The following is a 26,927-nucleotide window of genomic DNA, read 5'->3' as shown; positions in this document are numbered from 1 at the left end:
TCTTGGTCTTAATAATAAAACCCTATGGAACGTTAATATAATTACTGGCTATTTACACTCGAAAGACCACGCTAAATAGCTCCAAATAAATTTATTATAGCAAGACGGCGCTAAATATACACATCGATAAATTCCATCACAGAAGATAATGATTTTTTACCGTGTCTTATATTTAAATACAAGGCGGGGGATATTGTTTATACTCATGGGCAGCTATTAAGAAGATTGATCACCTTTTAACAGTTCGAGCCGGTTTCCCCACCAATGACTGTATGACTAAGCTTAAACCTATAACTCACCGCGGGCCTTAAGTAGATAGAGCATTTTTTGCTTCTTCTTGTTTACCATAATCATACCTGTACTGGGCTCCGAGTTAAAAAGTTGCTGCTAATTTTCCGCTTGGCCGTAACTTTCTTTAATTGATAAACTGTTTTCCGCTCGTGCTCATGACGTTTTTGGAAATTGCAAATTATTCAAGCTAGAATGAAAAAGTGGGGGTTTAACAGTGCCTAGTTATATATAGCGTCTGTGCTACTCTGTACGCTCGCCCAAGGATTTTCTATTTGCCCATCAGCGTAAAAAGGGACCCCAAAAGTTCTACTTCAAATCTCCAAATTAAGGACCCCCCGAGCAAACTAAACTCCGTAAATATTAGATTTTGAACAACTTGTCTAGATTAAAGAATGCTATTTTATTTCTGCTCATGCTGTCTACTTATTGCGAAACTGTACCACTTTAGTTGGTTTGCTTAATTTTTGAGTAAAGCAGAGCAGTGTTGCTGATAGATAGATATGTTTAGATGTACTAAAACGTACTTATTGAACTTTCACTGTAAAACAACATGGCGCCATCTATTTCTTAATAAAACAGTAAATTTTGAAAAGAAAAAAGATGTGCAGGCTTAAAAATATTTTACAGACATTGTATTTAAAGGTGGTATTTTGGCAAGCTGAAAAGTGTTTGCATGGTTGATGACTTTAAATTTTATAGAAATGTCTTTGGTAGTAGGTGCACCAAGAGTCCGATCTCTTCCTGTCATCGGTGTACGTACCATTACCGTTAACTGTACCAAAATTATTATGTAACTGATTTAGAATTGCCAAAGGCTGTACTCAGTTTCATAAGCCTGTTACTCGGTGTACACAAATACCTAAGTACAAATGATATTTGTACCTATGGGGGTTTAGTTGTCGGTATGCCAAATTTTTTTTTTCAGAACATAGAACGGTTTTTATAATAATATAACTCTATTACTGTCCCGAGAAAGCGACGTACCAATTGTCTGAGCTATATCAAGACGATGCATTGTACTCTTTATCAGAAATTGCCGGTAGATTAACCCCGCGTTATCCTTCTCGCAAAGATTTTCTTTTCGAAGACGGTCTACTATTCCGTAATAGCATATATTTAACGATTGCCTCAAAGCGTTCGCGAGATAGAAATAAGAAATATTCTTAAGCTCGTCTTTCGTTGTAGGCCGGGCTTCGTCCAGTTTTCTTCTTCCGAGAATGGTCTTTGGTCTAAAAGTAGACGCTCTTATCTTGCGTATGATATAATAGGACGGACGGACGGCCAGAGAAAGTCGGCCATTTAGTCGAAATAAATGTTCGACACAAAGAAATGACGTTGAACATATTCCTTTTACTGGCAATTTCAAACTTCCTAAAAGGTTCGGTCGGCGGGAGAGCCACCTTCTAGGGCCGGGTCGGCGTTCTTCAGTAGAGTTTACGACGCGTTCTATTCGGCTCTCGGCTTCTTTCAAGAACGGACCCCGAAATACGCCGCAAAGTTCCCCCTTCCGTGAAATGAAGTTTTTAAATCTAGTTTTGTTGAAATCCGTATAACTCCGCGCTCGCTTCCTCTTCGGTGCACTCCAAAGAGCTTTCCTCTTACGTCACATCGGGCTCTCTCAGCCCCATCAGCGCCACCCCGCGGTCGCTGATCGCCTCCTCTCCACGCTTCACCTTTTACGCCCCCGTGCGGCTTGTTGTGATCTGAAGCAAAAATGCTCCTATCACAGTGGCTTTATCATTATAGGGCTTACTCATGCCTTATCTCAGCGGCGAAGGCGGGCGACCGTACACGACGCAAAAAAAATAGCGGAATCTTTTCCTTAAATAGTGGCGCGACCCTCTCCCTTCAATGCCACCAAAAATAGATCTACTTTGTGTTATTCAAAAGAGGGCTTTTCTAACTTATTGTTTTCCCGTAAGCTGGTCTTTTCTTCTCTTCATGCATAATTTTTCGTCGCTGGTGCTGCTACTCCCACTGGGCACGCTCAAACTAACGGGGAAAGGTTTGATGTTCTATCAACGCTAATCTGAACTATCAGCCCTAACTGACTACGATTCTAACTAGTTGCATATCCGAAATATTTCAAATAGAAAAGAAATATATTTAATAACATAGAACGATGAATTTTTTTTATTTTCAAGTTGTATCAAAAGTTTATAATATACAGGGTGTTTCAAAAGGTTATGCAAAAAATTTAAGGAGCTGTAGGGGGTGAGTTGAGAAGTATGCCTGTTTTTTTTCCTATTTTCCTACAATGAGTTAAAAGAGCACCAGAGAGCTTCAAAGTGTGGCCTACTAGCCCCTGGAAGTAGGCTGCAACAAGCACAAAAGCAAGCAGTAACACGGCTCAAAGTGGGGGATTTGTGCTACAGTTAGTGCTTCCGACCGCGATAGGGTACCTCTTATTTTGTCTGATAATTTTTCAGCAGCCCCAAAATCAGATTAATCTATGTTTAACTATCTGCAGAAAAAGTAATCATAATAAAAAGTAAAAAAGCTGAATTTTGAAGCTATTTTTTCAAGAGATATTACGTGTATAAGATCAGAAAGTTAAGTTTCTTTAGCCAAAAATAGGAAAAAATCTTTCACTAAATGTTTTTATAACAACATTATTATCAAATCTGTAGCAGTTAGCCGTTTGATTAACGGATTTTCAAATTAAACAAGTTGGCAAGCCAAAATATACCTCTCCTCAGAAGAATTGTCCCTAGTGGTATTAATTTATCGAGATAACCCTTAAAGATAAATCTCCGCAATTTAGAGTTATTTGTTAAAATGTTATCCCAGTTCTATCCCGCCCGGTATAAAATTTTAATTATAATTAAAATAATTGAGACGTAACGACCAATTTTAATTTATTCAGAATATCATAACTTAAGTAGTTACAACAGTGAGTTAGACGTACTATAACAATGCACAATTGAATTAAACCCTTTTTACAGTACAAGTTCATCAGTTGAATATAATACGAAGCAAATTTTAATGAAAGAAATATCTACAGAGGGTATTATAACGACCGTTCGCTTTTTGGTTTATAATTTTAACGGAATAGGGCCGATTTTAATTAAACGATAGTTTATCGAAATTTTGTTAAAAGAATATTCCCTAAGGCCGCGCGATAAATTTATGAGAATAATTTCCCGTCGCCGTTATATCGAAAATTTATTTGATTCGGGATTGCCAGAACTGTAATGTTGTGGGCGAGTGATTAGAAAATAAAATGGCAACCAGAATTATGCAAAATTATAAATGTTTATTTTTATTCAGAACAGTCTATGGAACGTTCTAGATTTAACTTTCATCAATAACCCAACCCTTCTTCGTAATTGTACAGAACTGGTACTCAAGTGTCTAAGACTAGATTTGTCTTAGTTCATCGTGATTGAAAAATAAACCAAAACACACTTACACTTAAGTAAATATCATAAATTATACTGAGTCATTTTAAATAAATTCAAACTACCTAACTATAAACTGTCTTAATTAACAGCTGAGAGCTGTTCGCTACTAATTACTTCCAATCTACTTAATTAGCCTCACAGGTTGAGTTGATAATTTCAAGGGTATAATTAGGTTATTCCAATTCAAACAATAATAACAATCAATTTCATCTTACAGCTGACTTGAGTTAGTTCACAATTACTTTAACACTTTCAGTCTTAAACACGCACTGTTCATACACTTAAGTCCATTCACTCACGTTCCAAACGCGAAACACAATTTAACTCTTTTCTTGACCGAAGACCGAACATAGTAATTAAAACCGCAAAGTTACATCATAACTTTTGACCGACACCAGGACCTCGTCCTGTAGTAGTTCGTCTGACAGCCAAGAACGAAGAAACACTATATCTTCTATATTGACGGCAACGGCCTTATATACTTTTATTTTGTGTTTTATTTTGACCCGTCGAGATTTGACTAAACATTCACAACCTACACATAAACATTACAATAACGAAATATCCAATCAAACTGAATTAAAACTGTCGCGACGGTGATCGTTGACGAAAAAAGACAATCCAAACCAAACCCAACCGCAAATCAATCCGTTAACGCTCACCGTCACACGGTGGTTTTGCCATTCCTTCGAGAAACTGCGAACGCAGAAATTTCGAGAAACTGCGTACGCAATGATTACCCTTTGCCCTGAAAATGCGAACGCGTTCGCAGGCCTGACAGACAGACCCACCCACCCACAGACAGACAGACACGGTGATTGTATAACCCCTCCTAGGGGACTTTGTCCCCTCGGAGAGGTAAAAACGGGTTAAGATATTCAGATAAGGCTAACAGACTTTATCTGATCAGATTAAGTAGAGTGATCGTGTTTTTTTGCAATGTTATCTGTATAAAATCGGATAACGAAGTACAGATACAAAATATTCCTTAACAACAAATGAAAACCACTGGAGGGCGAGGGATATTTGTATAAGTGGACAGCTTACACAAAGCTAAATCTATTTATGTACATTATTTATTATTTTCCGCGTGTTTCATTGCGTTTGTTTATTTTCAGTCCAGAAAAAGGCAGCAGCAATATAAAATCTCTGAAAAGTGTGAAGCTTCGAAATATGATGACCGGATCTGTTGCTGTTGATACCCTCTGCAAAAACGCCATAGAAGTACGTTCATAGACTATCATTTTATTTTATTTATTGTTAAATAACGTAACATTTCTAAGCCAGTTAGTCAACTGTTGGTTTTTGACTAAAGAAATTTTGTAATTATATTAATTTCGTTTTCACTAACGTTTTAAAAAAAAACACCCGGATGTAAATGTAGAAAAATGTCCTTCTCCTAATCGAGGTTTTCGCATTTAAAATTTAATTTAAAAGGTTGATTAATAAATATGATTTATATAACCATCATCGAAACAAATGCTGGTGTTGGGCCACGTTTTGTATTATAGTCTGATTCACAAATTGTTTAAAGAGAAACAAACCATTAGTTTCGCCCTTAGAGGTACGATTTGAATGCTTTTATTTATTATAGATGGCACTGATTTAAACTTTTTGGCAGAAATAAATACTGATTCATTAAAAATAAAACAACTTCTAACACTATTTAAACGATAAACTATAAACAAAGTTTTGCAGTTTCTAAACAATTTAAAATGCCTAATGGCGTTACCCCCTTGAATGGATCTTCTCATATGTCAAATGTGCATCGGTTCAAAAAAAGGAATTTGCATTTTAAAGGGTAAATAAATATTAATTCATGCCTAATAAAAATTATACATCGAAAGTATTTGACATGGAAGTTGCGAAGATGAATCACCATATTTATGTTAGATTTACCAAAAGCTCTTGTAAAGAGTGCTTAAAATGAAATTAGGGGCTCCACTTACTTGGTCAACCTGAATGAAAAATCCAAACGCGGTCACTGACTGATAACTTAATATTTGCCGGTGAAATCATTTATCCGACAAGCAAACAAACATAACATAAGTCAACTGTTTTAAAATAATGAAGTAATAGGCACGTGGAATCATATCTTTACAGAATGTTCAATGTGCGGACAAAGTGTGCTTGGGTTCGTTAATGGCATTGCCGAGAAGAGCTCCGGGAGTTGGCCGACCAAAGGAGGAACTTATTGACCACGCTAAACGATTTTTTGACGAATATTACACCAGCTCCAAAAGGTTCGCTTCAAATTAAAAACGTTGAAACACTAAGCGGGGAAGTTTTCCAAATATATGAAGATTTGTCTTTTCAAGTTTCTCAAATAAAGATCACATTTTCTCCCCTAAATACTTTTTTACTTTGTTACATAAAACCATAAGTATGACATTGATCGGTTGATGATGGTCGGTTGCGGAGTTAAAGCTTTATCAGAGGTAGGTTCGGAAGAGGAAACTCGTCCGTTGGCACAATTATTGTCAAACTAGTGTGATGCCAATAAATACGAGGGAAAACACGTTAAGTCTCAAATTCAAAATAACCTACCTACAGAAACGAAGCTAGTATTTTTAACAGTAAATTTTATCTTCCTGTTCAGTAAGTTCTCATTATTTGGACAAAGTAAACGTTATTGCCTTGGTTGATCCATAAAATAGGATGTCGGCGGTGATTATTAGCCACCGTTACCTGATACTTCCAAAGACTAGTTAGCAACAGCTGTTATTTCTTAGCTATTAATTTGGTAATTATCGAAACATAGTATCTTTACAAAAGCTTGCGTATCGCGAATAGGACGTGTCATCCCTAACCTTATGTTAAAGGTCCTTATGTTTATCCCTTGTGAGTTGTGACTAACACTTGTACGTCACAAGTACCTCGCCGGTACTATTTAGAAATTGTAATTTAGAATCACTGAGCAATAAAGTAATATCAGAAGTATATAATATATTTCTGACGAGAAAAGTATGCATTTGCCTATCCTGATAAAGTTATTCCCTGAAACGTATACCTTCGTATTTTCCCGCTGATTTTTCATAATACTTTTCGAAAAAATTATACACTCTAAAAAATTGGGGTGTTGTTTCCAACCGTTTTAGCGCTATTTGTACACTTTTTGATGAGTCGAAATTTGACACTGTTAGGGGTGTTTTATTACCCACTTTTCGGAGCTATCAAACCCGGTATTAACACCTTCACGATATATTTCTTAAAAATACGGTTCAAAAAATGAGATTTAAAACTCCTTTTTCACACTATTTAAACACTTTTTAAACATTCTTTGTTTGTGACACAAAATATTTCCAATAACCGTGTAATAACACACCTTTAAAGTCATTTTGCACCTTGTAAGCATTAAATCACACCTCTAAAGGTGTTAATACACCCATTTCAAGAGTAAAATCACACCCTTTCAAAGAGTTATATAACACCTTTAAATTATATTTTAAAATTACAGTTTTAAAGGTGTAAATGAGCACTTTAAAAAGTGAGAGTGCACCCGGTAAGAGTTAAATATAACCTTAAGAGGTATAAATAAGCCATTTTAAAGAATAAAATCACACTTTTAAAGGTGTAAATGCGCACTTTGATATATAAAAATTGCACCTGATGAGAGTTGAATCACACCTTAAAAGTGTAAAAACGTACTTTTAAAGGTGTAGAATCACAATTTTAAAGGTGTAAAATCACTTGATAATAGATAAATAACACCTCTAAAGGTGTTAATATGCCTTTTTGAAAGGTACATTGCACTTATAAGAGCTCAATAACAATTTTAATGATGTTACTATGTCATTTTTTAAGTGTTCAAAAAACCCTTTTATTAATTAAAAAACCAACAAAAACAGTTTTGAAGTTTACAGCACGGAAAACCGGGCTCAACTGTAAAATGATAGAGACAATTTACCAAAAACGTTAACGCAACAACGAACCGGCCACACGTAAGATGTAATATTAACTGCGACAAGAAGCAATAATGCCCGGGCGTTTTATACCGAAAACCCAACGCGACAAAAAGTATTATTATCTGCTAAAAAATCAGAATGACGGAGAGATAAAATATGTATAAAAACTCTTTAATTATTAATAGCTTGAGAACAAAAAAAACCTTCATCGCATTTTTCTTAAGTAATATCTTCATCCAGGGTGATGATCGTCTCGGACCAGCTCTGTTATATAGAATTCACGGATGTTGATACGCTTTGCGCGATGTTGAAATTTGGCGTTATGGATCATTTCATTGGCCCAGGCGTTGTAGATTTAATTGGTGTTATTTAACTATTGGAAAGGGCGTATTAACACTTTTAAAGGTGTGATTTCATTTTAAAAAAGGGCGTATTAACACTTTTAAAGGTGTTATTTCACTCTTAAAAAGGGTGTATTAACTATTTTAAAGGTGTGATTTCACTCTAAAAAAGGGCGTATTAACACTTTTAAAGGTGTTATTTAACTATTAGAAAGGGCGTATTAACACTTTTAAAGGTGTTATTTCACTCTTAAAAAGGGCGTATTAACAATTTTAAAGGTGTGATTTCACTCTAAAAAAGGGCGTATTAACACTTTTAAAGGTGTTATTTAACTATTAGAAAGGGCGTATTAACACTTTTAAAGGTGTGATTTAACGCTTAAAAGATGCGTCATAACTGATTAAAAGTGCGTTTACATGTTATTGGATATATTGTTTCAGAAACTGTGGACAGTGCTTAAAACGGGTTTAATTGTTTGGTTAAGATGTTGAATCTGGGTTCGACTCATCCAATTGAGTGTAAATGGTGTTAGAACAGTGTGAAACGAATCCCGATTTCTTGGAATGTTTATCTAATTTAAACATTTGTATAGTGTTAAGTGACACTATTTTTACACCTTTAAAAAGTAACTCCGTTTTGGTGTGTTAAAACGGTGTGAACGAGGTGTAACACGTTCTTAACACCTTTTAAACACCCCTATTTCTGTAATTTTTACATCGTTAGTCGGAGTAGTAACATGAATACATTTTAAGCCGTGATGTGATGTATGAACACCTTCGCGGTTTGGGGCACATTTATAACTGCCTCGAACTTGCAAAGGCACATGTTTCGCTTTAATGGTTTGGATGGATACTTCTCTCGTAAGAGATATATTATACACTTCTGGTAATGCATACGTATTAACGAGTTACTTTTTCGAACATGTAGGTTCAACTCTCAGGCTCACATTGAAAGGTGGCTGGAAGTGTTGAGGGACATCGAGGAAAAGGGAACCTACGACCTGAAAGAAACCGAATTGATCTATGGTGCTAAACTTGCCTGGAGGAACGCCGTCCGATGCATTGGCCGAATACAGTGGACCAAATTACAAGTGAGAGAGATCACTCGAAACAATTATAATAAAAAGAAATCGATTAAGACCGTAGGGCAGAGATGACAGATCGCGAAAATAAAATAAAATCTTTCACGGCATTCATATTTACCTTGAAAGAAATTACGTAAGTAACCCTGAGAAAAGGGGTTTTCTAAAGTAATTACCCCTATAGGCCTCAAGTATATAAAATAAAGTGCCATATATATTCGGAATATCGAACTGTATACCCATAATGAAACACTAATTGAGTACTATAACGAAGGCTTAAATAAAATACCAAAGCAAGATTGCAGGAATGCCAAATAAACCATATTAGACCAAAGCCTTACTAACAGTTGCTAATTTTATTGTATTTATTTTTTAATTTAATCTATTTTGCCAGATCTTGTGAATTTTTAATCACCCCACCTAAGAATGTTAACTAATATTATCATAAAGTGTTCCAATAGCAAAAAATGCAATATTTAAATGGATATTGTCTGTCCTGCTAAGGTCTTTGATGCTCGCTATGTCTCGTCCACTCTTGATATGTTCCACGCCATCTGCAACCACATTAAATACGCCACGAATAAAGGGAATATTAGGTGAGTATATTTATCATTGACGTATTTTTTTAAATAAAGTATTAATATTTGTGAAGCCCAGAATTGTCGGCTTATATTGACCCCATGTACGAGAGACCAATATAAAATATAAAACAAACACTTTATTTACCAGTTAGGCATAGTTGAACAGAGGAAAAATGATAAAAGAAATAAACGAAAACCTCTTTAGGAGAGGAAGACAAATCGCGAGTCCTTCGTCGATGGCTCCAAAAAAAAAGATGCCCTTTCGTGCCGCGGCATCCCTATTTATAGGGGTCCCCTCGGATGACGCCACCGTCCTCTAAACCGATTGGCTAGAGGAAAAAGCCCACCAAGAAATATTTGCGGACTCACTGTGGTGCTATAGTAAGCGTCACCGGTAACTTTATTCCGCTCTTAACCCTTCGGGTCAGTGGTCGCCACTTTCGGAGAATTCCAAAGGTGGACGACGCGAGCGAGGATGAGTCATCCCTACCTTCCCCAGCAGCGTTGGCCCGAAACAACGAGATAACTCTCAGAAGTAAAGGGAAATACTGTTAGGGACAAAACCTACATTTGCGGATGCAAATGCGGGCTTTACATATTTTACGATTCAAAATGAAGTTATGTATTCGAAACGTAGCATATAATGTTAATAATGGTAACAAAATATTAATTATAAAATACATGACTATTTTATTTACACGGTAAAATATTTTACTATGAAATAAATTTTAAAAAGGATAAATTTATGCTTATGTAATTTTTCTGAATCAAACTCCCTAAAGCCCCATTTTCATGCTCGCTGGTAGCGGGTAAAAATCGCCAAAATCCGCTTCAGCTATACACTTTTTCACTTTCCGCGTCGATCTGTTTCAAACAGATATTTTAGGTTTATTTTCACGCTTGCGAGTGGCGGAAGCGAATTTTGACGATTTTTATCCGCTACCAGCGAGCATGAAAATGAAGCTTAACACCATGAATAACAGTAAGCTTCAGTTAGTTCCTCCTGCGTCTCAGAGAGGGGAGCGGTTTCGTTCTAATGACATCGGTCACGAGCTGTGGCCCAGCGTAAGAAATTTTATAATGACATGGCGTATGCATAGATACTTTTAAGCTGTATTTTTAACTGGGATAAGGTCAGTACTTGTACTGATGAAGAAACGGCATGATAGATGTTTAGTGTCATGCAGGTTAGTGTTCAAGAATCGGGATAGTATGTTATTTGTGTTAAAAACGTTACACAGTTTGTTACGTGGTACTGGTACTGTTGAGGACATATGGATGTACTTGTACTGTTGAGGGCCAAAGATGGTACTTGTACTGTTGAAGGCCAACGGTAGTACTTGTACTGTTAAGGGCCACCGATGGTACTTGTACTGTTGAAGACCGATGATGGTATTTGTACTATTGAGGACCCATGATGGTACTGGTACTGTTGAGGACCCATGATGGTACTGGTACTGTTGAGGACCCATGATGGTACTGGTACTGTTGAGGACCCATGATGGTACTTGTACTTTTGTTGACCCATGATGGTACTTGTATTGTTGAGGACCTATGGTGGTATTGGTACTTTTGAGGATCCATGATGTTTCTGGTGTTGTTGAGGTTCCATGATGGTATTGGTACTTTTGAGGATCCATGATGTTACTGCTTTTGTTGAGGACCCATGATGGTATTGGTACTTTTGAGGATCCATGATGTTACTGCTTTTGTTGAGTACCCATGATGGTATTGGTAATTTTGAGGATCCATAATGTTACCGCTACTGTTGAGGACCCATGATGACATTGGTAATTTTGAGGATCCATGATGTTACTGACCACTACTCTTGAGGACCCATAATAAAGATTAAGTGTACAAGACACTGAATAATCCATATGACAACTACAACTTAATGTTTTTATCTGTACAAATACCATCTCGTGTCACACCACTAAAAATACCAATTTGCATTTTGAATAGTAAATATAGTGATCCTCGTCTTAGACACTATTAACTAGTCATCAACATTGAGCAGTACCAACCCTTTTCCTTAAATGACCCATAGTCAATCCATTTATTCGCCAAAATTTTATATTATAAAACCAAAAAATATATTTCATTTAAATGACTCCACGTTTTTTTAAATTCATTCATATTGTTAGAATTTTAAAATAACTATCTATCCTGCCATACATTTAACAAAATACCTTACGTCAAGATATGGCGCTCTTCTCAATGAAATTGGCTAATTTAATTTCATTTACTATTGAAAATATGATATATTGGAAACCTTAAATGGAAACGCAAGTGGCCATGCAGGGGGTAAATTATCTTATAGATAAAAAGAACGACTGCGCATGCGCTATCTGCCATAGCCTTTCCCTTTATATAAAAGTACAACCATATTTGCCGCGTTTATTTGGTATAAATGCTCCTCTCGTGGTTCTTATGCGATAGCAAAATCCACGCTTTCTTTGTCACGAAAATGGTCGAGTTTAAGTGAAGATTTCGAGCTTACCGACAAATCGGATTCCTTATACAAAACAAAAAGTAAGGAAATTATTCAAACGAAATATAATAAAACAGCGCTGAGCTAAGAAAATCGAAAAATTCGCAAATGAGAGCAAAATCGCACCACGTGGTTGCACCAAGGAGAATAATGTTTTCTTGCGCTATAAAATCCTCCTTGGAGAACCAACTTACGACTTGTAGAAGAAAACATAGTTCCAAATCAAGCGCCCCCCTACATGGCCACTTGCGTTGCCCTTTAAATAACCTTAGCTTTATTTTATATATGATTCTCTAATTGAAGTGGAATGAGCGGTCACATATTTTGAAGTCCACTACCTTAAAACAATTCATGGGGAATTTTGTGTTCACAATTGTAGCTCACAGTAGCTATTTACATATTTGTGTAACCAGGGCCGCCAAATTCTCTGCCTCCTAGACGCATAGGATTATACTACGCCACTGGCCCTGGTGCGAGGAGAAAGCAGTAGCGTAGCTAGGTAGGGGTGGGGGGTGGCTAACCCCGGGCGGCACATTTTTGGGGTGGCACTTTTCACTTCATGGTAACTGATGCGACGGTCAATACTTCATTACTACTTTAATTTGTATTAAGGGGGCGGCGAACTAAGGGAGTAGGGACCGCCCCGGGCGGCAAAAGGCCTAACTACGCCACTGGGAGAGAGTGTATGCATTAGGGAAGAATCAAAGTTAAAAAGTGCCGCCTGGTGAGAATCGCGAGAATTTAGGAGCGCACAATAGAAAGCTAATGAATTGTTGATTATAGGCCCTTGGAGGTGATGCTACAGCCATCTACTGTATTTTAAGTTATTTTGTTTCACGTTAATAAAAGACCAACTTATATGTCAGAAATAGAGTGCATTTTCCATTATATTCTAATTTTCTTGGTATAAGCTTAAGAATTGACATTTGACAGCATGCTCCACAGATCCTTGGATCAACCCGTCCAAAGCGAAGGTGTATGTGCATTGGGCAGCTCCTACGAACGAAGTGGCTGTGGTGCAAGGCTCCGCGTTTAGCCATAAAAAAACGTTCCATAACAATTATTTCCCTTTTCCGAGTAGTAAGGTCAATGAAATTTGGGAAAACGCCAAGCAAACACATACTATTAGTAGATCGCTAAAAAAAACTAAGGCATCTACGAACGTGTTACTGTTCAATTCATACGGTATTTTCTTGTGGGAATTTCATTGTTGCAATTTCATCGCGCTATTATAACATTATGTTAAGTAATAATTATTATTCAAATACGGAGGTCCTTGAGTTGTTGTTTATTTACGGCCCGGTAAGCCACTTGGCTTTACCAGTTGTTAAATACAAGATTCACCCGGTATCCTGTCTAATGGATCATACTTCGTAGAGTACAGCAAGTTAGTGCTACTGGTTCTGTGGACGCACCCCTTGGTCTAGCAGCTCCAGTCCGAGCCATTCCCTCCGGGTCTAAATGGAACATTGACCGCTGACTAGAAGTTTCATTTAAACCAAGGAATACCTCGGCGTGTGGTGCCATACCAGAGTGATTGAGATAAATCATTTCACCTCGGGCAGGAATCGAACTTACGACCTTTGGGTTATCGTCCCAACGCAACTAGCATTGGACTACCGAGGCCACGAATAATCAGGCCTCAGCCACCCAATTTATGAATGACTCGATCTGGTATTGACGGAACATATTTAACCATTGTTGTTAAAGTCAACTAATTTATAAGAGGTCCTTGATAGCCTGTAGTCATAACAATGATAATTTATTTTGTTTTTTACGCAGGAATTTTAATTAGAAGTTTCATTTAAACCAAGGAATACCTCAAATTCCTTGGTTTAAATGAAACTTCTAATTAAAATTCCTGCGTAATAACCAAAATAAATTATAATTGTATTGACCGCTGACCTTTAAGTTAAGGTTTTCCACAGCATTGTAGGACGCAGCATCACGCCAATGGCTCGACGGGTGCTGTGTAGGTCGAGCAGGTCCCGTCCATTATTAAGTGAGGTCTTCTGACCTGGCTCTATGTACAGAATCTCTATCTATGCAAAGATAATATAGACCTCATACCCTAGATTCGAAACCACTGCCTTGCGCATAGTTAATAGCGTTTACCCAATTCCTGTCGGAGCTCTGAAAACGTTAGCTCCATAATTACCATGGTAACCAACTTTAGATAGAGTTCTACAGCAACCGATGAAGTGCGATTTTTCGGAGGTCTTGTGTTGGAAGTGGGTAATCGCTTAATAATAATAATAATAATAATCAGCTAGGCTAATACCCAAGGCACCACCTTAGGCCTAAGTCATCATGCGACTTTTGAAGCCATTCGGAAAGCTCTCTGAGTTCAAATCTAGGATACGAGGTCTTTATTATCTTTGATACATGTCACCGAGCCGGCATCTCGTAACGATTTAATAATTCGTTCGTTGTATTACAATAACACCCGAAATGCTTTCCGGAGTGCGCAGCATTCAGCTTAGGCATGGAGGAAGAGAGAGGAGGCTTTATGAATAACCTTTTTACCCCGGGAGCTTGATGCCAACTCCCACAGGGTAGGAGAGTGGGGGCTGACAAAAAAGGGGACAAGCTCCCGGGGTAAAAAGGTTATTCATAAAGCCTCCTCTCTCTTCCTTCATGGCTTAGGTAACTCGTATGCCAACTTAGGTAATTTCGAACATCTACAAAATCTGTCTTAGAAGACATTAAGGTATTACAAGCTAAATCATTAAACATTTAAAATTTATTTATTGATTTAAAAGTTTTTAAACATGGGTTTGCTCATTTCGAATGCCTAATTTGACCCCATTATTTTAATTTCGAAAGTCATTCATTATTAAGTTTTCATCAATTTATTTTTTATTCTTACATAGTAATGAGTAACATTTTAAATTGGTTTTTCAACTTTTTGAATATAATTTTCTACAGCCACGCGCTGCGGGGAAGCACGGGCTTCTCCAAAGGATCATGCAGTACCCTGCATTAGTTCTGACAACGAAGATAAGGGGCCCCCATAATATTCTGGAAACAATGGTCCTCATGATAAGAAACAAGGTTCGTGGGCGGGCTCCAGAGACCAAAATTACGCCACTGCGTACTATACCCAATTGCAACCTTAGGAATTTCGAATATAACTGCTTGAAGTTGTTGGACGGAGGTTATCAGTGTTCTTGTTAGAAAGCGATTAATCTACCTTTCCATGTTTGAGGTTGCTACTGAATGAAAATAGCGTATTTAACTTTGGATTGGGTTCTGAGACATTTAAGGTTAAAAGTCACAAAATTTGGAAAATGTTTCGAAATACCTATCTGATTGAGAAATATTTTTACTTTCTGATTTAAATTTTAATAAAGAGCGTTTCAACGAAGTTCATTTTATATTTAGGTCAACAATTACGATATTTCCACATCGAACGGACGGAAAACACGATTACAGAGTGTGGAACCCGCAGCTCATATCATACGCCGGATTTAGATCGTCAGATGGAACAATTATCGGCGACCCTGCTGCGACGGACTTTACGGAGGTACTCAAATATGCTAGTAGCATCACACATTCACCCCTAAGGCCTAAAAGGGAGTTTGAAATCCCATATTTATGATGAACCACCGAATTTCACATTTCGGCCACCAGGTTTAATATAAGCTTGGAGTGATTGGTGCTAGTGACGAGTTTTGGATCTAGTTCTTACTACTTTTAAAAGATTGAAACACAGTCAAGTTATATTCGTAGCTTGCCAGTTTTTGATGACGTGACATATCGTCCAAGACATGATCTGTGGCTTGAAATAATGTCACTGCGGCTTTAGATATGACGTAAGCCTACGATGTTACGAGCAAAGATAATACAGATCTCGTATCGTAGATTCATAAACTGGGAGCTTTTCGATTGACAGTTTTGTAACGAGGCGCTTACCCACTTCATTCATGAAATTGAAACAATCCAGCGGTGGGCTGCTAGGGTCGCCTCTAGCATTGGGTTCGCCTGGAGTTTCAGTATCACCCGCGTACTAGACAACCTCAAGTGGACATCCCTAGCCACTAAAAGGCGCCTGCGACGTCTCACTCTAGTCAACAGCGTGATTCACAACGCCTGTGGGGCACTTACTCCCCTATCCAAAACTATATCGTCGTGGTCTCGCCCCCCAAGAGGCAACCGAAATACCACGTACATTCTTCCGGGTTTTCGTCTCGCAACGCGAAAGCACTCCTTCCTGCCGTCCTCTGTCCGCGACTGGAACTCCCTCCCTGAACACTTGAAGGTCCTCCCACAGCGTGCTCGCTGCATACTTTGAAGTGCATTACTAAAATCCCCCCGTCTTGACGTGGTGGGTCTATTGTTAAGCAAAAAGTGAACTAAAGAACTTCAAGCACGTGACCTCCGAAAAATCGGCCTGCATAGGTTTCTGTGATACGCTTTCTATAGTTGGTTACCATAGTTGCTATGGAGCGAGGCAGTGTTTTCGAATCTAGGGTACAAGGTCTAAGATTTTGTTTTTTCTCTATCTAAATTAAAGGGTAACAAAAGTGGCGTGAGGAAAACGAACCAGCCTTCCGAAAAATCACTTTCCATTGGTTGCTGTGGTATGCTACGTAAAGTTGGTTACCATGGTAACAACAGTTCCGAAAATAAGTGGTTAATAGCTATTGCTAGCCTCGAGTCAGTGATTTTGAATTTAGGGTACGAGGTCTATATTATCTTTGCTACGGGCAAGCAACCAGTGGTGCATTACCTGAATTAATGGCTTTAAAAGTAATTTGTTTTCTTAGGCCTAAGGTGGTGCTTTGGCTATTAGCCTAGCTGATTATTATTAATATTATTATTATCCATAAGGCTGACTAGGCGGAATCTTATAGTCTCACCAAGATCAGGGGCCAAGCAGGAGTCCACGCATCATAAGGGGGAGGGGTTAATACGGCACTGCAAGCAGTGAATAATAATTGATGGTTTTTGCAACGAGTGCTTCTTCCAATTTTTGCAGCTCTGCATCCGACTGGGATGGAAGCCGAAACGCGAGAAGTGGGAAATCCTTCCTCTGCTGCTGCAAGCCAACGGGAAAGACCCGGAGCTGTACGAGCTGCCCGAGGATATCATCTTGAGAGTTAAAATTACGCATCCAAAGTAATTATTATTAAGATCTACCATTATTATACTGAACCACAGTTTACAATTAAATTAAAAAACGATAATAATCAGCTAGGTCAATGAGAAATGTACACATCAAAAAGCGCGTCTAAAAACGCGTTGCCTTCTCCTTGTGTGGGGTGTGTTTGTTGCTCCTAGCTTGCATATTCAACGCAGTAGGTGGGATAGAACTCGACTCCTCTTACTACGGGAAAAAGTTCTAACTACTCATCTACCCTACTTCACAAATTAAACTGTTAATGTTTATCTGTGAAAGTAAATATCTACTAGCTTTACGGTCAAGTTCCATTTATTTGCAATACTGTATTCAGGGCCGTGCTTAGGGGGGGGGGGCGAGCAGGGCGGTCACCCAGGGCGGTCACCCAGGGCCGCTAAAATTTTACCATAGGGATGTATATACCGGAGGGCCGCTACACTCACAAGGAGACGACCCGAGGTGTAACACACCGATTTTGTTCAAACTCGGGGGTTTGGTAGACCTTCATGTAACTTGAAACACCCTAAAGGGAAATGTCTCCATAGGCAACCGTTTTGCCATGGCAACCAAAAATGTTTTTGACAACACAAAATGGAAATTTTCCCATAGAAAATAACATGGGAATCTGACCAATATTAAGGGTACCCCCTGTAAAAATTTTCAATTTTTGAAAATGCTAAAAATAGAAAATATAAGTAAGAATATAATGAAAAAGTTCGAAGTTGATTAAAATCTTTACAGGGGTACCCTTACATTTGGTCAGATTCCCATGTTATATTCAATAGGAAAATTTCCATTTTGTATTGTCAAAAACATTTTTGGTTGCCATGGCAAAACGGTTGCCTATGGAAACATTTCCCTTTATAGTTTTTCAAGTTACATGAAGGTCTACCAAACTCCCGCGTTTGAACCAAATCGATGTGTTACACCTCGGGTCGACTCCTTGTCAGTTTTGCCCATGCATTTCGCCCAGGGCCGCGAGACCTCTAACCACGGCCCTGACTGTATTAATAATCTAGGTTCTTTCTAAGTTGAAAATAGCAGTTACTAATTGTAATAATTGTGGCAGTTTTGAGGGGGGGACCTTTGGGGTTAGGATGTATTGCATCTTGACGTCACAAACTGCCGAGGGAGATACCTTTTCGCCTCCGTCTGGCGCTACCCACCAAAGAGGGACCGAAAACTCGACCTCTTGTGACATAGACCGCACCTGGGGGAACCAGCTTGTGGTGGAAAATGAGCTCGTCTTATAATAACTTTTCTAATTTTCGTTTGATTTGAAAGGTACAAAATATTCGAAGATTTGGAGATCGAATGGTACGGTTTGCCGGCCGTTTCAGGAATGCTCTTCGACTGCGGAGGGCTCGAGTTCCCGGGGGCTCCCTTCAACGGATGGTACATGGTCACCGAAATCGGATCCAGGGATTTCTGTGACCCACACCGTTTCAACCTACTCGAGGTAGCTATTCGGCGCATTTTTTATGTTATAACGGCTCTGATGTACTTAGCGGTTGCCCGATAGTCAGGGGCGTAATAACATTCTAGAAGTTGGAGGGGCCAAAGAGAAACGAAAGGGGGTCTGGAGAAGGGTTTTGAATTTTTAATGGAGTGTAGCTTCTCCGAATGCATGTGTACATTTTACTACAATGTAAATTGGCGGGAAAAGTCTGAAATTTAAACACAGTTCAGGTTCTATAAGTTTTATATGCTTTTAAAATGATAATTTGAGCCTTTTGAAGATTTCAGTTGACCAAAAGTTGGAGGGGGCAATAACATTAGATTCCCTTCCCAGCAAAATTCTATGGAGAGACAATGCCCCCTTGGTTCTTACGCCCCTGCCGATAGTTGAAATATCGTAACTCTAACTTCATAGTAATATTGTTTGAAGCATTATCTAATGTAAAATACGGTCATAAACTGTTTTAGAAAATATATTTATTTAAAATATTGGAAGTTTTATAGTAACTTAAAGTTGAGATACATATATAACACAATGAAAATCATATGATAGTCCTTACGAAAATGATCCAGTGTCCAAATTTGGAGACGAGTACAATCAGGTTTGAACACAATACTCTATTGGGATTAAATAGTAAAACTTCATGCATTATTATTCCATCATACATAACTCATTTTGAATTACAATTTTCATCAAAGTCGAATTAGGATCTGCTCAATTTTGGATTTAATTTTGGAATAGAATTTGGTATACCATTTTCGTAAAGAAATTCTTATCGTTTCCTATTATAACTCGGTTTGTAGGTTTTTCAATTGATTGGATCTATCCTGTTTTCTGTTTACACCAGTAGCAATTTATCTTTAATTAATTTTTATTTAAAAGCCTTTAGCCCACGGAATGGAATTGGATACGTCAAACAACTCCAGCCTTTGGAAGGACAAGACGGTGATCGAAGTTAACTACGCTGTCCTTCATAGTTTTCAAGTAAGAAATAAATTTATCCTCATGTTCAAACGTGCGTAGAATTATGTAAAACAATTAGTAATTGTTACTAGAGTTTATAAAACTGCCGTACATAGATAAAATATCGGTTAACAAAAGAAAGTGCTTATATGAATTGGAGGCTAGGTTTCAAACCCTTGTTGCGGCGATATGGAAATTTTTGCTATTTAAATCATTGAAGACCAAACAGATTTAATACGTATCTACTTTGAAAACGTTCATATTTAATTCATGAAAACCTCGTGTTAAGTCCAGATCATAAAGTCACCTCTCTCGAAGGCGTATTTTGCCGAAATTCCAAGATTTTCTTTAGTAAAAATTTCGTTGTTAGTTTTCATTCCTATCCCCCTCGGAAACCAATTCTAATTGGGAAATGTCTACTAGGGGTACTCATTTGATGTTTTTATTCCGATTTTACTTACGATCATAGCTCGAATTTGTAGAGCAAGTGTGGCGAAATGGGTTGTGCCATTTTTCGAAATGAGATACGTCTTAGTTAACGTAACCCTGCTCCCGAATCAAATGGGATTTTCTGTTGTCGGATATAAGTGTGAAGTTAGTTTTCTTTATATTGTGCTGCATTGCGTTTCTCTTCTCTGCAGATGTTAATCGGATTCCAATAAATGGAAGCTACAAGGCGGCATCTGCCTCCGAGACGCGGCGGGTTTAGGACTAATTAATTGCCTACTCTGTCTTATTTGGCCTTTCTCTATAGTTTCGTTAGTTATCTTGTTTATTTATCCTTGTTGGTCATCGGCTTAGGGAAGCGCCAAAGAACCTATTTATATAATCTCGTCCCTACAACATAGTTGTTTTTGTTTCGTACTATTATTATACTATTATACGACAGCTTATAATTGGGATAAATTGAACCCTGATGAAACTCTAGACTAGTGTACCTGGCCCTTAAATAAATACTTTTGCAACAAATGGTTTCAGTTGACGGAAAAAATACGTAAGCCCGCGTTGGTGACATTTAAATGAGGGCCTAACCACTTCATAAAATTCTGTATACATTGATTACGGACATATTAGTATAGCATTTGCTAATGCTAAATTTGTAATTCGTTACAAAATAACTTTAGAGCAGTCAAAGCTACTGGATGTACACCGATTTCAAGGAGTGATCACCCCTTTAATTTGATTAATTCAGTGTAAATTTGTCAGTTCCGTTTCAAAATCAACTTGAGTGCCATAGAAACAGTTTCCTAACAAATAAGATCATGCAACATGGACAATTCAATAATAATAACAATACTCAGATAGGTTAATACCCAAGGCACCACTTTAGGGAAAAAACATCTAGCGACTTTTAATGCTTTAATTTAGGTGGTCGGGTTACAATGCGTAGGAATGAGGTGGCAAGCTCATCATGCCTCGTGAGCCAACAGCTCCCTACACTTACTAGTACTGTTAACCTCAGCAAGTTTTTATGGAAAGGGGAAACCGAAGAACTCAAGTAAAAACCCCATTTATAAGTCGGGAGAAAACTTTCAAACTCTACGCAGGTGTCGTTCCGAGTTTTCACACAATGCCACAAACTAGGATTGAGTCCGGCTCCTCTTGCTGCGAGGTGAAAGTTCTAACCACTCTGGCACCAAATCCACGTCCAAAACGCGATTATTTTCGTTCTTCTAAAATGAAATATTTATACGCAGTATCCTACTCCAAATCGTACGCCTTAGAAATGACACGAATCTTTTTTTACTTTTAATATAGAAAGCCAATATAACAATCGTAGACCATCACTCTCTGGCGGACAGCTTTCGGAGGCACTGGGAGACGGAGCAGCGCGTCAGAGGCGGTTGCCCCGCCGACTGGGTTTGGCACATCCCTCCGGTCAGCGGCAGTCTCATGTGGATATTTCACCAAGAACTCGCCTACTATCATCTCAAACCAAGCTACGAATATCAAGTACATTTCCAAATTACTCGTGCCCCTTTGTTAAACGTGAATTTATTCATATACACCTATGAATAAAGAACGTACATAGATTTCTGAAATTTTTATGGCGCTTTAAATATTTCTATTCTAAAATTGGCGCAAGCATAGTCGATGAAGGGTACATCCAGAGTGTATATAAAAAATAAGTGTTAACGTGAATATATACTGCAAAGCTATCTTTATGGAAGACCCCTTAAATTTTTCTAATTTCCCTGTGCAGTGGCGCCTTGGAGGAGGGAAGCTGAATTCTGGAGGCGAAAAGGCTACAGAGAGCAAGCCGAGAGCTTACACCCCCCTCCTGGCACTCTTAAAATACCGGCATACATTGCGCGCTAGAGTGGGCCCACGTTTTCTTGCCATCTGGTAGACGAAAAAAACCTTTTTAGTAAAAAAAATCATATTCTAACCGTCTGCACTAAAGGAGTGGTTGGTTAAGCCTCGCGCTTTCGGTTGAAGCTTCCATATGGGTTATTAATTAATTTTAATTATACCGTAATTATTTAAAACGAGAGGTAATTGTTAAGTATGAAGTATTGTTGCTTTATAAACTGTTAGAGTGATTCTAGATATCACCAACATAGATTTTTTTATCCAGTACCAAAACCTGGTCGGAATCTGGTTAATTTTGAAAAGTGTAGTAAGTGGTTAAAAGCAATTAATCGTAATGACATAACAGTAGATACTATCAAAGCACATCACCGTGCTGACGGTCGCGGTCCATCGTTGGAAAATCCCTATCCATCTACTTCGTCAAGCTCTATTGAAAATGTTCGTGACCCATGAAATGAATTTAAATTAAATAAAACCATAAACAGTACCTATTCAAGAATAACTGATCAAATGGTGAAAAATAAATCTATAGAAGAGGTAAACTTTCTAATTATAACTTATTCAATCAAGAATTCTTTTTAATTGGTTAAATTTCTATGAGATAACAATGGAGGCTACAACCCTGAATATAGTTTTAGAAAATGAAACCATAACGAATAATTTGAATGTTGAGATGGAAAGCCAAGCCTTATCAGGTGTGACGAACTTCAAATCAAATCATCCAGTGTCCAAAAGAACAGTGGAGAAGATGTTAACTAATGAAGTAAAGGAATCCTCTTTTTCTCCTGATATTACTCGAAGAATTGAAAAAAAAAATTCAAACACACCAAGAAAAAAATAAAAACACTTTTGAAAGGTATAACGACGCTTCCGTTTTCGTGGCCGAAATCGGGTAAAATTACGAACGAGGGGATTTTAAGTTTAAGGCTTTAATAGAGCATCCCACGCCAATAAATGCAAAGAGAGTTTTTAGGCTTTCTTTGGCGTCGTGCAAGGTTGGTAAAATTTGGACTAGAAAAGGTTGCCTCGAAAAGGGGGCTTTGATTTACCCGTCGTCTGATTCTAGGTCTGTTACTCAGCCTTCTACTGTAGTACATGACGTCACTGGTTTGGAAAATGCTAGGCTTCTCAAAGTTACAAGTGACGTCACCTGGTTCGGCCAATAGCATTTATTTTCGTACATGAGACCCCCTTGGGCGTCGTGTACATCACATTTATTTGAGGCTCGAATTGCCCGAGTTGCCGTTTTGGTACCAAGTGTAAATGAATTGAGGAAACACAACCAATGCAATGATAATGCAGTTTATTGTAACTCAACAGTTCAACTTAATTAATACAATACACTTGTTAAACAAGTTGGCAAGCCAAAATATACCTCTCCTCGGAAGTATGGTCCCTAGTGGTATTAATTTCTCGATACGACCCCCAAAGATATCTCCGCAATTCAGAGTTATTTACGAAAAACGTATTATCGGTTCAAACCCTGCCCGGTGTAAAATTTTAATTTTAATTTAAATAATTGAGACGAAACAATCGAGTTAATTTATTCAGAATATTATAAATTAAGTAGTTACAACAGCGAGTTAGATTCACTAAAACAATGCACAATTGAATTTAACCCTTTTTACAGTACATGTTTATCAGTTGAATATAATACTAAGCAAATTTTAATGAAAGAAACATCTACAGATGGTATTTGTATTTTTCTCGCTTACGAAATACTTGCCGCATCTTTAACGCTCATTTTATTTCAACCTCCAGTTGACGTTGTGACACATACCGCATGAAAAAGACCAATGCCGTCCAATTTCCAATATCATATAATGACTCGCACACCCAAGAAATCATTGACTGCGTTAGAAATCGTAGATATCCAAATATCCACACCAAATATATTTACTAGAAGCGAAAACCTTACCATCAACAAAGCACAGAGAGCCACTTGACTAACCGCCAGCTCTTAAAGCAATTAACGTTAAATTATCTCCTTTGAATTAACACAACTATATATAGGTCGTTAAGAACACCCGTAAATAAATAACAAAAAAAACTAACAAAGTGGACCACCCACAGGGTCTACCCTTTAACCCTCTTATCTCGGCTGACTGCGCTAAAACAAGATTTAACCTTTAAAAAAACCAGATTAGGCCTTCATAAATTCATTAATAAAAAAAACTTTATTACCTATTATGCTTACGATGCCTGTCTTAATTTCAGTGAATCTAAGCAGCTATCGGTGGTTCTGTGGTAGAGCGCTCGACTGCCAAGCCGAATGGTCTGGGTTCGAAACCTGGGTGGCGCATTTGTTTTTAATCAATAGAGAAACGCTAAATTAGAATTTCTTCGATGCAATAATTTCAATTTCAATTCTATTTCAATTAAACCAAAATTTCCTACTCTATTAAATACGCTTCCGATAAAGTTGAAGGTCTAATTTTCAATAAGGCGTAACAAGTGTCGGTGGTTCTGTGGTAGAACGTTCGCCTGTCAATCAGGAGGTCTCGGGTTCAAATCCCGCCCGATGCGATCGCAAATTGATACTAAGACGAATACCGTGTACAACTGGTGGAAACCCTGCCATTGGACGTTGAGAGGTAGCATTACACTCAGCACTCGGTCCATCCCAAAGTTATAAGAAGAAGTTGGAGAGAAAACGCCCATATAAACACAACAGACTCAACATGCACAACTATTAGAACACAAACACAACAAATTCAACACTCACAACCTACGCATAAACATTACATAAACGTAATACACCAAACCGTCACGACGGTGAGCGAAAAAACACCATCCAAACCAAACCGCAAATGCATCCGTTAACGCTCACCGTCACACGGTGGTTTTGCCAACCCTTTGAGAAACTGCGTACGCAGTGATTACACTTTGCACCGAAAATGCGAACGCGTTCGCCGGCCTGACAGACCCACAGACCCACAGACAGACACGGTCGTTGTATAACCCCTCCTAGGGGACTTTGTCCCCTCGGAGAGGTAAAAATAAGGACGTTATGCTAACTTACTATTCCAGAGGGGCCAAGGGTTCAACTAAGGTTACGGGAGGACTGGTTCTGGAAGACACAGCTTTGATAATACAGTTAATGGATCTGGTACTGGGTGACACAGATTGATACTAACTAAATTAAGGGATCTGGTACTGGGTGACACAGATTTCGGATCGGAAGATTACTTACTAAATTATGGGTAGAACCGCTGGTTTCTCTTGAACAAAAATGGTTGGGGGGACCTACCATGCGGCTAGAGGTTTCAAAAATCTGAATCTACGGGGTCGAGTTTAAGAGTTCAAGGGCGTCGCAAAAATAATTACCTAATGTGGGCCTGATATAAGCAGCTCTTATCCAATATACACTTCAAAACACTAATACCAAATAATGCAAAGAAATAACAAAAGTTTCGATACAATTACCGCCAACTTCTGGCTGGACTTCTTGTCCTTCCGCGCACAATTACTTTAGAGAACACAGTCTTTGTATTCACACTACCGCACTACACAGTCCTTTCTTCAGGAACACGATTTGTACAACTTCGACTTGGGCCCACTGCCCTCGCTCACCGTTTACTCTAACTTCCTTGACTCTCTCGTCACAATGAACTGCTTCCTTCTGCCCAGGCAACTATCTTTTATATCTCTGGCTTATCTAATCTTTCTCTTATCTTTAACCTTCATCGGGATGCCTCCCGTAGCGTGATTAGTAAAACAAATATTTACAACGCGCCTCCTTGTTAGTAGATGAAATTGATAAAACAATGGTTTTAAGTCTCTTTGTATTTGAGAAGAAAATTGATTTAACTCATGAAATTTTTTTTAACCAAAGCACTTGGCTCAAAACATTCGAAGGACTGTTAGATTTATTAACAATCATGATCAGGGGTCTAACTACTAGTTTTAAGTATCCATACGTTTATTTTCCCTGCGACAAAATGAAAGCCGATGAACTTTATAGTATTTTGTGGGAGGCGGGGGAAAATTTGCAACTTGGGGGCTTTAAAGTGCTTACTGTCGTTTGTGATAAGGCTGGAGTTAACCAGAAACTTATTAAAATGTGTTGTAGCGATGCCGAAAACCCTACTAAAGTTGGGTATAAAACAAAGAATCTCTTTGCAAAAGGAGAGTATATTTATTTTATATCAGATGTGCCTCCTCTCAATAACGGAAATGTTTCAGTTAAATCTAAAAAGGTTAAAAGGCTTCGTAAGCTGTTAATTGAAAATGCCAAAGAAGAAAGTTCACTTAAAAAACATTGCTTTATTTTTTGTGAAGTTTTTCAATTATATTTTTTAAAATTTGTACCAATCAGTTGGTTATACATTTATTTTATCACAAATTTTAAATAGCTTTTAAAACTTCAGGAACACATATCACAAATTTTAAATATCTCTTAAAACTTCAGGAACTTATAAACATAACAAATTTTTTAAACTCCAGGAATTTAAACGCTTATTATACATACCTACATATCCTTTCCCCAAACAATTTAAAAATATTTGGCATGCTTTTTTCTTTGCTGCTACAGAAACTACTCCATCTCCCCACAGCTCTATCCAAGTCTTTTGTAAAAAATCATGATTTTCCAAATCATTGAGAGCTTTAATTACTCTATCTTTCATCTTAATAGTCGCAGTCTGAAAATGCGCTTTTGAGATATCATTTATCTTCATCACAAAATCAAAGGCCCTTTGTTTCAATTTTATTAAACGACCATTGCTTAACTCTTCCGTCCATTTTGCATAATCTTCATTAACATCAGAAGAAATGTTAATTGCATTTTTAACGAATGTACGTGACATAAGTGGATAAGGCCGGACTAATTTAGCCTTCTTTTCAACCAGCGAACATTCTAATTTTACTTTCTTAACTAAAGCTTCATTTAAAAATCTTCTATTGTAACATTGAATCAATTGGTATCGCTCTGCTTCGGTCATTGACAGAAATGCCTGTTTAATAGACAATATTA

The 26,927-nt window shown here is 37.8% G+C and overlaps 1 protein-coding gene across 1 annotated transcript in view; it reads left to right on the top strand.

Annotated features, from left to right (window-relative positions):
* Positions 1-26,927, top strand: part of LOC149959038 (nitric oxide synthase-like protein) — a 121,526-nt gene that overhangs the window by 39,783 nt on the left and 54,816 nt on the right. The window contains exons 4-12 of the mRNA XM_090167319.1: positions 4,814-4,919; positions 5,799-5,938; positions 8,870-9,032; positions 9,528-9,619; positions 15,480-15,621; positions 17,077-17,216; positions 18,502-18,676; positions 19,559-19,660; positions 21,398-21,592. Of these exons, the coding sequence (XP_090023445.1) occupies positions 4,814-4,919; positions 5,799-5,938; positions 8,870-9,032; positions 9,528-9,619; positions 15,480-15,621; positions 17,077-17,216; positions 18,502-18,676; positions 19,559-19,660; positions 21,398-21,592 (1,255 nt within the window). The remainder of the gene's footprint in view (positions 1-4,813; positions 4,920-5,798; positions 5,939-8,869; positions 9,033-9,527; positions 9,620-15,479; positions 15,622-17,076; positions 17,217-18,501; positions 18,677-19,558; positions 19,661-21,397; positions 21,593-26,927) is intronic.

This window comes from Leiobunum rupestre, chromosome 2, assembly GCF_980474605.1.
Source record: "Leiobunum rupestre chromosome 2, qqLeiRupe1.1.hap1, whole genome shotgun sequence".
Classification (NCBI taxonomy): Eukaryota; Metazoa; Arthropoda; class Arachnida; order Opiliones; family Sclerosomatidae; genus Leiobunum; species Leiobunum rupestre.
This window is presented reverse-complemented; position numbering and strand designations above follow the sequence as displayed.